The sequence below is a fragment of the Microcaecilia unicolor genome, chromosome 3 (assembly GCF_901765095.1).
Source record: "Microcaecilia unicolor chromosome 3, aMicUni1.1, whole genome shotgun sequence".
Lineage (NCBI taxonomy): Eukaryota > Metazoa > Chordata > Amphibia > Gymnophiona > Siphonopidae > Microcaecilia > Microcaecilia unicolor.
The window spans coordinates 76,717,276-76,731,067 of record NC_044033.1 but is presented as its reverse complement, the minus strand read 5'-3'; the positions used below and the strand labels follow the sequence as shown (position 1 = coordinate 76,731,067).

Genomic DNA, 13,792 nt, shown 5'->3' with positions numbered 1-13,792 from the left:
AATGTCTCTTCCAGCTCAGCCATAAAAAGGTTGGCATATTGGGGTGCTGTCCTGGTGCCCATTGCAGTGCCCATTATTTGTAGATAGATATCATTGTTAAAGCGGAAGTAGTTGTGAGTTAAAATTAATTTGATTAATTTTGTAATAGTTTCTGGTGAGTATTGATGGTCCAGTGTGGATTTTTTTTAGGAGTCTTCCACATGCAGCTATGCCATCCACATAGGCGTAGTTTGACTGTTTCATTTGGTTGGGGGGGGGGGGGGGGGGGGGCAAAGGAAGGGGCGGGGCATATTAGCATATTCATTTGCATATATGTATATGCAAATTATGCTAATATGGAGGAAGGAAGGGAGCAAGAGCTGGCTTTTTTGGGAATAACCAGTGTTCGTTTGCCGATGGATAGCCACTGAATCGGAGAGGCAGCGGGTTTGGCGACAGGCAGTGGTGTGCTGGTAAATGTTTAACAAAAGGCTCTCCTCCCGGTCCCCCTCTGCGCCCCCCCCCCCCAAATTGCAGAGCTGGCTATAGCCGGGGAGAGAGCCTGGGGGGGGGGGTATAAATAAGTAAATATAAACTTTTAATGTTGAGCACCTGATTCTCAAAGTGAACATATTCCAAACACTATAATGAAAATAAAATGATTTTTTTCTACCTTTGTTGTCTGGTGACTGTTTTTCTGATCATGCTGGTCCAGTATCTGATTCTGCTGCTATCTGTTCTCTTAACTCCGTTTCCAGGGCTTCCTTTCCATTTATTTCTTTCCTCCTTTCTTCTTCATTTCTGGTCCTCAGCTTCTGCCTATTTTCTTCATCCATGTGCAGTTTTTCTCCTCTCTTCCTTTTCCCTCATCTCATCTCCTTCCTCACTCTTTCCTCCCCTCCATCCATGTCCAGCATTTCTTTTCTCTCCCCTGCCCTCCATCCACCCATGTCCAGCGACCCTTCTCTCCCTTTGCCCTGCAAGCACCCATACCCAGCGACCCTCCTTTCCCCTGCCCCCATGCCCAGTGGCCCTCCTTTCCCCTGCCCTCCATCCACCCAGTCCAGCAGTGACCCTCCTCTCCCCTGTCCCCATGCCCAGTGGCCCTCCTTTCCCCTGCCCTCCATCCACCCATGTCCAGCAGTGACCCTCCTCTCCCCTGCCCTCTCTTCATCCCGCCCTCTCCCCGTTCCTTCTCCTCCCCCCCCCCCCCCCCCCCCCGCAGCGAGCCAGTTCTCCTCCCTCCATCCGGATCCGTCCCTCACCAACTTGATCTTCGAATTTTTCGCCTGCCTGCTAGCGCTGACTCTCCCCTGCTGGTTCACGCTTCAAAATGGCCGCCGAGACTTCAGCAGAAGTCTCGCGAGGCCGCCTCTGAAAGTCTCGGTGGCCATTTTTAAAGCGCGAACCAGCAGGGGAGAGAGCGCTAGCGCCTAGCGAGCAGGCAAAGGATTCGAAGATCAGGTCGGTGAGGGACGGATACGGAGGGAGGGAGGAGAGCCGGCTCACGGGGGGGCCGGGGGGGGGAGGAGAAGGAACGGGGAGAGGGCAGGGCGAAGGGAGAGCTGCCTGTTGCCGGCCCTGCGTTTGCCCTCCCCAGTCTACGCCCATGGCCATCCGCATGTGGAATGTTGCTGTATAGTGATTCTACATCCATCGTGACCAGAAGGGTGTTAGGTGGTAGTTGCTTGATATTTTTCAATTTATTCATAAAGTCTGCGGTGTCTTGTATGAAGCTGTTAGTTTTGTGTACGAGAGGTTTCAGAATTCCCTCTATGAATCCAGATATTTCTTCCGTGAGTGTGCCAATACCTGATATGATTGGTCTGCCAGGGTTTCCCTGTTTGTGGATCTTGGGTAGTATGTAGAATGTGCCCACAGCAGGCTGGTTTGGTATGAGTTTCTTCAGGTGAGGTTGCACTTGTGTAGGAAATGTTTTGATAAGGTCTTTCAGCTGTTTTGTGTAATCCTGTGTGGGGTCCTCAGTTAATTTCCTGTAGTATTTATTGTCTGAGAGCTGTCCTGTTAGAATATCAATGATATGCTTTGATGTCCCCATGCATACCTCCTACCCACCACCATCCTCCCACCCTGTCAGACTGTCATAGTAATGCTTGAATGTTTTCACTTATATACACTGTCAGCTAGCACATTTGCTTATTTCCGATCTGACGAAGAAGGGCAACCTTCGAAAGCTAATCAAGAAATGTATTAAGTTATGTCCAATAAAAAAGGTATCATCTTATTTTCTTTTCCATGTTTTATTTTGTTTGATTTCTATTGATAACCTTAAGAGTGGACTAACACGGCTACCACACTCCTCTGCAGTATGTTCTAACCCTGAAAACAGCCATGGTGGTAACCATGGCAGACATAACCTCACTTGGAAAGAAATCAGACTGTAAGCGCGTACACTGTCATCTGTGATATCACAACTAATATGGTCCCAGTAGTTCCGGTACGTTTGAGATAAATGATTTAGTATTAGAGCTGCCATAAAGTATACAGAAGAATTTCATTTTTTACATTTTGGCATTCCTTTCTATCTTTAATTCATTTTAAATTGTAAACTGCTTTGATCTATTTGTTAGCAAAGGCCGTATAGTAGTAGTAGTAGTAAGCATTTTAATAAATATTGGCTCATGCAGTCTTTATTGCATTCTAGTGTGTAAATGTAAGATGCTATTCCGAACATGGCTACACCCAAAGGTTCAAGAAAACCAGAAAGAAGCCATACAAACTTTAGAAACAAAATCAAATTTAACTAATAAGCCTAAAAGCTATTGAAGTGGTGTACATTCAGGCAGAGGGGTATTTTCCTGTCCCGGCAGGGCTCAATTCTTCAACTGAATGGAACCATTTTTTCTGAGTTTCAAGTTGAGCGTCAGGCATGCGTAACCAATTGCACTGCAGCTTCACCATAACTGGCTTGTTTAATCAAAGCATATTTATAGCTCAACCACCATTTGTGTCACTATGAGAGTGATAGAAATTAACAGCACAGAGACAGTGAATATGATTGGTCTAATTTTTCATGCTGATAGGAGTATTAGAAAGGTCTAAGACACTCCCCGATGCAGAAGTTGGAGAACTGGAAAATGCTGGCCAAAGTCAGAGAAGAACCTTTATATTCAAGATAAGGTTGGTTTTTTTTGCATTTTAATCTGTTAATTGACATATGAACTTTAATACTGGACTCTGTACATTAGCTATAGTTTTCCAGATCATAAGGTTCAAGGCAGAGAAGCAGAGAACAGACTGCAGTTAAAATTAAAGGTCCTATCCTAAAAGGCAGATTTTCCAGCACACCCAATACACCCAGCACTAATTACAAAAATAAGCAGCAGTCAGTGCTATGGGGCACAGAGCAGGAGCTGTCACCTGAAGAATGAAACCATTTAGAAGTTCTTAGTTATATGTGACAACAGTAAATAGAGTAACGGAGGAGCAGCCTAGAGGTTAGAAAAGCAAGCTGAGAACCAGCGAAGGTAGAATTCAAATGCCGCTGATACTACTTGTAATATTGGGCAAGTCATCTAACCTTCCTTGCTTCAGGTGCAAACTTTAAGGGCTTTTCTACTAAGCTGTGTTAGCTGTTAACATGTGCCTAACAAAGCAAAAAAAAAAAAAAAAAGGACTATCGAGAGATGTGCTACAGCATTACATGGCAGTTTGTGAATATGCGTGTGCATCTACATTATCACACGCTAACTGGTTAGTGCACAGATAACGCAGAAGCCCTTACCACCTTCAAAATAGGTGTTATTAAGTACTCCTGTGGTAATTTTTTTTTTAATGGCCATGCGCTAATGGCCACATTAGTGAATGGCTCTTAATGCAAAAAAAACAGAAAACTAGGATTTTTAAGGCCTCAGTATAAGTGACCTTTAAAAGACCTGTGTACCCGTCTTACCAAGCTTAGTGAAAAGACCCTTTAGACTGTGGCTCTTGGGGGGGTGGGGGACAGGAAATACATTCTGAATGTAACTCACCTAAAATATCTGAGAAAGGTGTGAGCTAAATCCAATTAAGTCCAGGATGGAACAGATGTTTTAAATGACAGACCTAATGGATACATGATGAAATTGTTCAGACAGAACTTTTTTTTAGTATCTCCATAACAGTTTTTAAAGTTTTTGTTCCTGGTCCTCCTAGTCCAAGCACAGTGAAGCCTTTAGTCACTATAATTAGGCTAAGTCAGCGGTTCCCAAACCGCGCCATGACACCCTGGTGTGCCACAGCAAACTCTCGGGGGTGCCATGCCAAATCCCGACCTCCCTCCCACCGCCACATGAACCGCTACTGCTCCCCTCAATCCAGCATCTGCCTCCTCTCTGTCTCCGCTCCCCCCACTCTAGATGAGCAGCAGCAGTGGCAAAACAAGCTGCAACCACGTGCTGCCAGCGCCAGACTATTCTGCCCCCTCTAACATCACTTCCTATTCCGGGGCACAGCCACATATACGGAGAGTCTGGTCCTGCGTGGTTGCAGATTGTTTTGCCGCTGCTGCTGCTCATGTAGAAAAACAGCAGCTGCAGGGAAGGGGGGGGGAGCGGGGACAGAGAGGGGGCTTAGGCTGGATGAAAGTGGGAGAGCGATGGAGGGCAGATGCCGGATGGAAGGGGAGAGAGACGGAGGGCAGATGCCGGATGGAAGGGGAGACAGAGTGCATGCATGGGAATGCAGGTATTGGTGGCTGAAGCATGCTACCGATTTGCTTGCGCAAGCAGCATGGAGCTTGGACCTCGGGCAGTGGACCTCTTCAGCTAGTGGGGCTTGGGCATCCACGCCAGCAGAGGTAAGACTCAATGCTGTTGGGGTGGGGCAGGAAATAGTGAGAAGAAATGTGTAGCCTAGGGGTGCCGTGACTTGTGAAAGTTTGGGAACCACTGGGCTAATTGATTTTACAGAGAACATAAATCTGCTGTTTGCTGAAAAATAGGTCACACTCTTCCTCCCTCCCTTTTTAACTTATTCTGTCTTCTTTAGACATGTAATTTTCAGAGGTAAAAGTAAATATGCAAAAAAAAAAAATCCACATGTACTTTTGCAGACAGTGTACATCCAAAAAATCTGAAGTCTGTTTCCCTAGTGATAGCCTACCGTGCCTTTGTCCTGAAGGCACATCATTAACGTACAGACATCTCCTGTTGCTTGATGGTTCACCAGCATCACCGCTTCGTCTTCTGTAATTGTTTGTACATCATCTCCCCATTCAACTACTGCAACAAAAAGAAAACCCAATCATAAGATTCCAAGCTCAGGGTAAATGAGTTTTCCTTCTCCCTCAGCACCTTAAGAATATATCTGTCTGTTGCACACCTCTTGGAATTAGCACACAGTACACTGGCTCCATGGACCCTTGGTCTTTTCCCAGTGTGGCATTATGTACTTATGTACAGTAACTAATCAAATTAGCAGACAATCTGCTCCAGAGAAAAGGAACTCTTAATTGTTTTTAAAACCAGTAAACACTGATGAAAAGTTGCAACTGAAGAAGAGTCACATTCATTAAATCTTCTTAAAGTGCTCTTCAGTTTGTTGCTTAAGGAACAGGTAGCACTAATAAGAAAGTAATCTAGAAAAACACATTTCCAGCACGAATAGTCTTAGGGGTACACAGAAATGCAAATCAAGTTGTGTCTGTATAATGAACTGTAGCTCAAGTCATTAAAAAACACACACAAAAGAGACACACTAAAGACACAAGAAGCCAGGAAAAATGGTGGGGCATAAAGGGGTGATTGGGAGGGGGGGAGGGGAGAGAAGGTTGTGTGTGCTCTCTGGTTCCAGGGCAGAGGATCTCCAGCTCTGGAGTCCCAGCTTGAACCAGAGAGCCTCCATTCTTTTAAAGTGAGGGTGGGAGGTTGCACGTACTAAGCCCTATTGTTTAATGTCAGAATGCCAGTACTCTATATATTTATAAATTAAGGGGCCCTTTTACTAAAGCTTCACATGCTAACAGACAATAGTGTGCACTAAATACAGTGGTGTGCTGGAGCCAGCTCACACTGGCAAACAAGAGCTGGTTGTTAAGTTTTTACAGATTTTGCGAGACGGTTGTTAAATGCAGGGCTCTCTCCCACTCCCTGTTTGCCTCTCCTCCCCTGAGCCACAGGGCCCCTGGCACATACCTGGCTGAAGCCACCCTGGTGGTCCAGGGATTCTTCGGGGCAGGAAAGATCCTGTCTTTCCTGCCCGCTGCCGGCGCTGACTCTCTTGCTGCCGCATCGCTCTTTAAAAATAGCTGCGGAGCTGTTGTAAGTCTTGGCAGCCATATTAAAGATGCAGCAGCAAGAAGGTCAACCCCAGCGGTGGGCAGAAAAGACTGGGGATCTTTCCTGCCCCGAAGAATCCACTAGACTACCAGGGTGGCTTCAGGTATGTGCCAGGAATAGGTAGGTATTTCTTTATTGTTGAATTTTTATTTATTCTCACTTATATTTTCAAACATGCTGGCTTATGCATAGGGATGTACACAGAGGAAGTATAATAACAGAATAACTTTTCATAGAGTAGTAACTTATTATAAATCGTAATCAGTGTGTCATTTGGAGGGGCTGGTTATAGGGACACCCTTGCACGTGTTATATTCGTGCACAGATTTTTTTTTCTCCTGGTAAAGAACCACTAAAACAGACATCATTTAATGAGAATCAGGTGCTCAACATTCAGAGTTTCTATCTATTTATTTACTTTTTTATGGCATTTTATCCCACATTAAACATGAATTAGATTGGAACCTGGGAGAATTTAAAATCTTTTTTTTCCCCTGTGCCTACTAAAAGAAAAAAAAAAGGCATGTGGGAACTTGCTCCTTTTCCTTTGTGGAATGCAGTGGTATATTATAAAAATGCACTTGCCTTTTTTTTTTAATTACTACTATTTCACAGAGAAGGTATTGATTAATGATGGAAGGATTTCCTTCAGTAGAACTGTCCAGAGTTGGTCTAAATGTTCCAACATTGTCCAGTTCAGCACACTATTAGCAGCCAAGTTCATACAAAGTTAATTATGATCAGTGGGAAAGAAATCTGTTGGCTCAGGATGTTTGCTATGTGAATATTCAATCACTATTCATTATCAAAATTTGTACTTCAGCATGACAACTTTCTCCTTTAGTTTCTTTGATCTAAACTGTTTACTCAGGCAGGAATGAGTTCTCAAACTGAAGGTCTGGACCCTAAAGATTTTTTGGATGGGTCTCAGGATGAGAAGCCTCCGGGGAGAAATTCCAAAGTGCAAGCTGAACAGCTGGGCAGTGGTTTTATATATATATATATATATATATATATATATATATATATATATATATATATATATATATATATATATACACACACACATACACATCTATGAATATGGCATTTGATTTGGGCTATAAAGAGTTGTTGTTTAATGGGAGCTCTGATATGACAGGGGAAGGAGAAAGAGTAATGCACTGCCCCCCACCAGTCCAGCTTTGCATCACCCTCTGCACCCCTACCCCCAACAAACTGCAGGGCAGGGAGAGAGCCTGTTAAAAAATTTACCAGCACACCACTGGCTAAATGCCGGGTGGTCCATAAGTGTACAATAAGACATGCAGCATTTAGTATATACGAATATCCATTAGTGTGCACTAAGCTTTAGTTAAAGGGCCCCTCAAGCTAAAAATGGAAGTAAAGTTGGTGCATATTAACAACTGTTTTAGCAAACATTCAAAGATGTGGTAGGCACTGCACCTTTTTTCTAACACACTTTTTAAACTCCTGTTATATCTGTGTGCTACAGTACGAATTAACTTGCTTTAATGCATGATCAAGAAAAAAAATGTATGTGAAACGTTACTGCTTTTTAACTTTTCAACTTTTGTGTAATGTCTCAAAGGCAAGGAGGGGATGAAATAAAATTTGTAACATGCTCTACCACTTCCTACCATTAACGAAATGCTTAGACTTTTTATAAATATCCATCACTTCATAGCCAAAAAAGTGTTGTGTTTACATAAAGTGTCTAGTTAAGCTTCTTTATTCAAATATTTGACAAATCAGATAAGAACTTTTCAAAATCATTTGTTGAGCAAGCACTAACTCAGATCAAGGACACACTGGCAGTGACATTGCAATGTGTTCAAGAAAATACAGGCAAGCTCAGAACAGGCATTGAGCCATCTGGTTCTGTGACAGTGAATTTACAATAAGTAAAGCCTATATACAGGAAGTCAAAACTATAAATTCATTGCTTTATTGTTTTCAGCCTTGCACGTACTAAGCCTATTATAAAATGTAATGTTTGCTTATAATTATTCACACAAATACATACCATATATACTTGACTATAGGTCGATCCCATGCATAGGTTGAGGGCAGTTTTATACTATTACTTATCATTTCTAAAAATGGTCTAAAATCCTGTCACTTGTGCATAGGTCGAGGCTCCCCTCCAGTCCTCACCTGGTAAAGCACCTCTCTCTCCCTTCTCCTCTACCTCCGGGCTCCAAAACTATTCCCTCTCTCCCTCTGGGAGCCCACAGGTTCAGCCTATCATTTCCCACCGCCCTCTCTATGTTCCCACAAAAGTAGCTTTCGTAGAGCTGCCTACTTCCTGACCCGGAGTACACTCTCCAATTCATCCTGCCAAACAGGAAATTGAGTCAGAGGGGGTGGGACAGATCAGAGTGTGCTCCGAGACAGGAAGCAGGCAACAGTCATGGATTAGTATAGCTACAATTGTTTTTGAGGTCTATGTATTATAACAGCCCCACTACTATAGTGGCAAGAGAACTTCTTGACATGCACCGAACAGAACAAAATTAATTTCACACAGGAAGAGATGAATTAGAGGGAATCCCTGTAGAAAAACATGCTTCTATTGAAGAGGACTCTAGAGGAACAAAATCTTGATCTAGGTAGTTGTCTTGGGCAATTTTAGAGTGCTCTGAATGCAGTGAAGGGAGTACAGAATCGCCCCCTTGCATTTCAGAGTCTGAAGTAGAGGCACTATTGTATCTTGAAGCAAACAAGTGTCTCTCTGCACTACAGCAACATCAGTTGATTGAGATGGCATCACACATGGCTGTCAACACTGATCACAGTAGATCATTAAGATCATTACAGTAGCCCATGATAAATTCATTGAATATCTTTTGCAGGAATGAATAAGGCTGCTCCAACAGACAAATCACATGACTACTGTAACTAGGTCCAGAATTGATGCCATTTGAGGCTGTAGTGTCACCCATTGCACAAGGAATTCTTGTACCTCAACTGAAGAGCAAGAGGATGCTCGTGCTGGGCCTGTTCTCTTGGTAATATCATGGGAGGTTCCTCTCTCAAGAGCACCAGTGACCTGCTTCTTCCACATAACAGCCCCCTTTCTCTTCAGTTTGAGCCCTCCAGTCACAGAGGCTGTCAGGATTTCAGCCATAGGCCCGTGTTCCAAGCAGGGAGAACTACACACCAGACATCCAGTAAAAGGAGAAGGCAGGAAAAGTAAACCTATCCGATTCTATAATATATAACACCTTGAGTTATCCCTCAAGGCAACAAGATGATCCAGCATTCCTCAGCTGACTATCCCTCAACCCCCTGTACATCTACTTCGTTCTATCAATGACCACAGACTTGTACTCCCTAATCCATCCAAGGCCTCGTGGGAGTCTAATCATAGGAGTACTTAATTTCTGGCTTCATTTTTATGGACAAATTTACCCTTAGATGGAAGTTGGATGGTTAACCTGCAGTCAGTGTTGAAATTTATGATTGTATTTGGTGTGTGTACTCCTGATTATGGTTGAGATTGTGAAAGTTTGGTTGTTTGCCTATTTTTCTTTTCTCAATTTGACTTTACTTTTCTGGCTTATAATTTTTTATTGTACATCACTTTCATTTATATTGTAATAAAAGGCAATTTTAACAAATGCAATAAACCAGAAACCATAAGTAGAGGCATGCACAGGGATGGGAATAGGGACAACGGGAAACCCGTGGAAATCCACAGGAATTCACAGAGATGGGGACAAAAAAAAAGTGATTACTACCAAAGGGATGGGAAGGGATGGATTGGAAGTGAATGGGGATGGATACCAGATTATGTCCCTGTGCACACCTCGACTTGGAAATTTGACACCAATACCTCAGCTAAAAAAAAAAATATTTTTAATTTGAAAGAGGAGCTCACCTAGATGAAAACTGGTGCACGTGTTTGGCAATATGGGAGACCACTGAAACTGGTGAGAATATTCGTTGGTTTCAAGCATTTTGGCAGAGTATAATCTCCACCAAGCTAGTGTCATCCATATGACTGATAATACAGCTAATATGAAAGCAGCATGTCATGATGAAGTCTGGATAGGTTATGCAGGTCAATCTCAATCTCATGCTCTCTCATGGACTCGTGTCATCAAAAATTGAAATTGATCTGAATGACGTCCCTAGTGATGTAAGCAAGCTTATATCATTGTGCAAGAAGGAGGTGGTTACACTCACTAAGCAAACGAAAGTCAACTGTTCACTGAAGAAAACGCTCAAGCAGCATGTGTCAACTTGGTGGAACAGCATTCTACTAACATTGAAATCTGCGGCAGAGAATATGGAGGAGTCAAGTGCAATTGCTACTAAATCAGGTGCAAACAAGCAGTTCCTGACCAAATTGTACACAATTGATAACTCCTTGCTGGCAGAGGTTAGTGTTGGAACCATTTGACAGGGCTACAAAAGAACTGTCGACAGATACTAAGACTTCACTACATCTGGTGGTCTCAACAAAATATCAGCTGAAACGGCACCCGACAACTGCAAACTCAGAAAGACATATGATATCATCCTTAAAGAATAGTCTTGCAGATTACTTGGATCTCCATTTTACAGTTACAGAGACCCACTTGGCAACAATGTTGCTGGATCTAGGACTGAAGGATCATTTACATCTGATGACAGCTGAAGGGCGTAACAATGCCATAAACAGACTGAACACTGACAGCAGATCAAGCTGTACTTGCCAACAAAGTGTCAACTGACAACAAAACGTCCAAAACGAGAAGAGGCAGATTTTTTGGAGACTTAAATTCAAGAGCCAGGAAACAGCTTCAATGATAGACAAAGTGGATATAGACATACATATCACGCTCAGACAAGGAATTCTGCTCATCTTACCATCTACTGGCAACAGAGGTCCCATGTGTGGCCAAAACTGACATGTATTGCCTGCTCTCTGCTTGGATATCCTGCCACCAGCACATCAGAACATTCTTTTTTAATTGCAGGATGAGCAATAAAACATAGAACAGAACTGAGCTCTGGATCTGTAGATGGTTTATTATTTTAGCATAATTTGAAATGATTGTTTGTTGGGGTTTTGTTTTTGTTTGTTTTTCCCGTCCATATGAATACACTTTTTTTCAGAGGTCCCGACTCTTTTGCAATGATGGTCACACATGATACATTTGCTAATTATGAAACATTTGTGGATTCAGGACTTGGCCTTGACAAGAGGTCTCTTTTCAAAAGATTTGGGGGCCTTTTTGGAACACTTACACCTGTTGTGTGTAACAGAATCTTAAACCTGAATCCTAAGATATAAAACCCTTTGTTAGCAATGTGCCATGTCCTTGGAAGGGTAGAGGAGGGCATGTTTAGCTAGTAATATTTTTTTCTATGTAAATCTTCTGATTATTGTATGGCAAATTGTTCGCCAGCTGACGTTTTCAAAATATGACTGCAAGTATCTTGAGTTCTGCAAGAGTTAGGTATGCGTTGTTTCACCTGGTTGGTGTCTATGCTGTTATGATTGACATTTTTTTGCTAATAAAAATGATTTCAACATAAATAATACATTTTCATAGAGGGGAATAGGATGGGAGAGGGGGGTTTGGGGCTTAGTAGTGACATTGGGTTTCGGATGGCATATAGTGAATTCAGTGGGGAGGGGAGATGGGGATGGGGGGTTGATGGGCTTTATTAAAATGTTAATTGAAGGCCAAGAGTGCCCACTGTATTAGTTTCAATGAGTGAGTGACGTGGGATGTCATAGTAACATAGTAAATGAGGGCAGATAAAGACCTGAACGGTCCATCCAGTCTGCCCAACAAGATGAACTCATTTTACATGGTATGTGATACTTTATATGTATATACGAGTTTGATTTGTCCCTGCCTTTCTCAGGGCACAGACTGTAAAAGTCTGTCCAGCACTGTTCCTTTACTAACAGTTCTGAAGCTAATGTTGAAGCCCCTTAAAATTTATACTCCAGCCCCTCCCTATCTATTCAGTCACAATCAGGGCACAGACAGTAGAAGTCCGCCCTGCACCGGTTTTATTCTCCAAATACCGGCGGCGTCACCCAATGTCAGCTAAGCTTCCACAGATCCATTCCTTCTAAATAGGATTCCTTTGTGTTTATCAACAGGATTCCTCAATAATGTAGTGGTATTTGTGTTTTTGTTACTCTGTTATTGCCTTCAATAAAAGCGTTGGAACATAAAAAAATAATACATTTTCTAGCATACTTAAAGTTATGCCTATTGTTTTGTGTTAAACTTTAACAAGTTATAGGTCACATTTTATATTTAATTTCAATTTAGGTCTTTTAAATGCGGATGGGAATGGGAAAGAAAACCATGTGGATTGGGCGCAGACAGAAAAGAATTGACTGGGAATGGTGAGGGGATACTAGCAATATGATGGGGATGGGGACCAGATTATGTCCCCATGCACACCTCTATCCAAACTGCTGTAATAACAAATAGCATATTTCAGGTCAAGGAGATATGAAATACAAGGTAACACACACTATTAAAAAAAAAAAAAGAAGAAATTTAAAAAAAGATTGTTTTAGATAAACTTTTTACATTTAAAAACTTATTTACACTCTGGTGGTTCTAATGGAAGCTACAATTACCAAAGAGCATCATGAAATACTATGCAGAATTTCAGGAAAAAATAATGTGCAGCTTTACATTTATTAACATACCATTTTTCAAACAGGAATCTGGTGGCTTTTGTGCTATCAAAACACCATAAATGTTACAGTTCTAAAACATAACAACTTCTATTTAATACATGCAAGTCAGCAAAGCAACAGAAAAATAAGACCAACCCAATTTATGCAACACAATGTAGAGTTTTGCTAAGAACAGCTTCGGTTTAAGAGTGATGTAATTGATGACCTACATTATCAGAGCAGCACAAGTCCATTGAAACAGAAGCATTTTAATAAAATGTCTTTGTTACATTTGAAGCCAAGCACCAAGCATATGCGTAAGAATAAGCACGAGTAATGAAAAGTGAAACAGTGTTACATCAATGAATTTAAACAAAAAAGGAAGGTTGTTCAAGGACATCAACTTTTAAAAGAAGAAAATCCTCTCACTACACTTTAGCAACCTCAAATGCTTATATAAAATCTAAAAGTATAGACTTGCCCAACTTCTGTTCCTTGGACTGGCAAGCTTGGGATGCTGTATAGGTTGCTGTCAGTTCCTCAGAAGGAACTAAGGAAGTCCTAGTCATAACACAAACAGTGGCAACTACTAGCTAGGTTAAAGGTGTACACAAGCAAGGATTTTGAGACAGCTGCAGTCCATGGTCACTAGCTGAGGACTCTTATAATGGCTGGTCTAAGATCGAATGGTTGAGGGAATTTTAAGGGGCTTCGATGTTAGTTTCAGAACTTAGTACAAAACCAGTACTGGGCAGCCTTCTACGGTCTATGCCCTGAGAAAGGCAAGGAAAATGGACCGTACAGGTCTTTATCTGCCGTCATTTACTATGTTACTATGAGTGTAGGTTAAGAAAAGCAGAGAGGAGCCTGGTTGCAAAGAAGTGAAGTGAAA

General features: G+C 42.1%; 1 protein-coding gene across 2 annotated transcripts in view; it reads right to left on the bottom strand.

Moving 5' to 3' along the window:
* LPGAT1 (lysophosphatidylglycerol acyltransferase 1) overlaps positions 1-13,792 on the bottom strand; it is a 210,943-nt gene that overhangs the window by 155,831 nt on the left and 41,320 nt on the right. The window contains exon 3 of one of the 2 annotated variants that reach the window (XM_030196071.1): positions 5,083-5,201. In XM_030196071.1, the coding sequence (XP_030051931.1) occupies positions 5,083-5,201 (119 nt within the window). The remainder of the gene's footprint in view (positions 1-5,082; positions 5,202-13,792) is intronic. The other variant, XM_030196072.1, reaches the window with a different exon arrangement.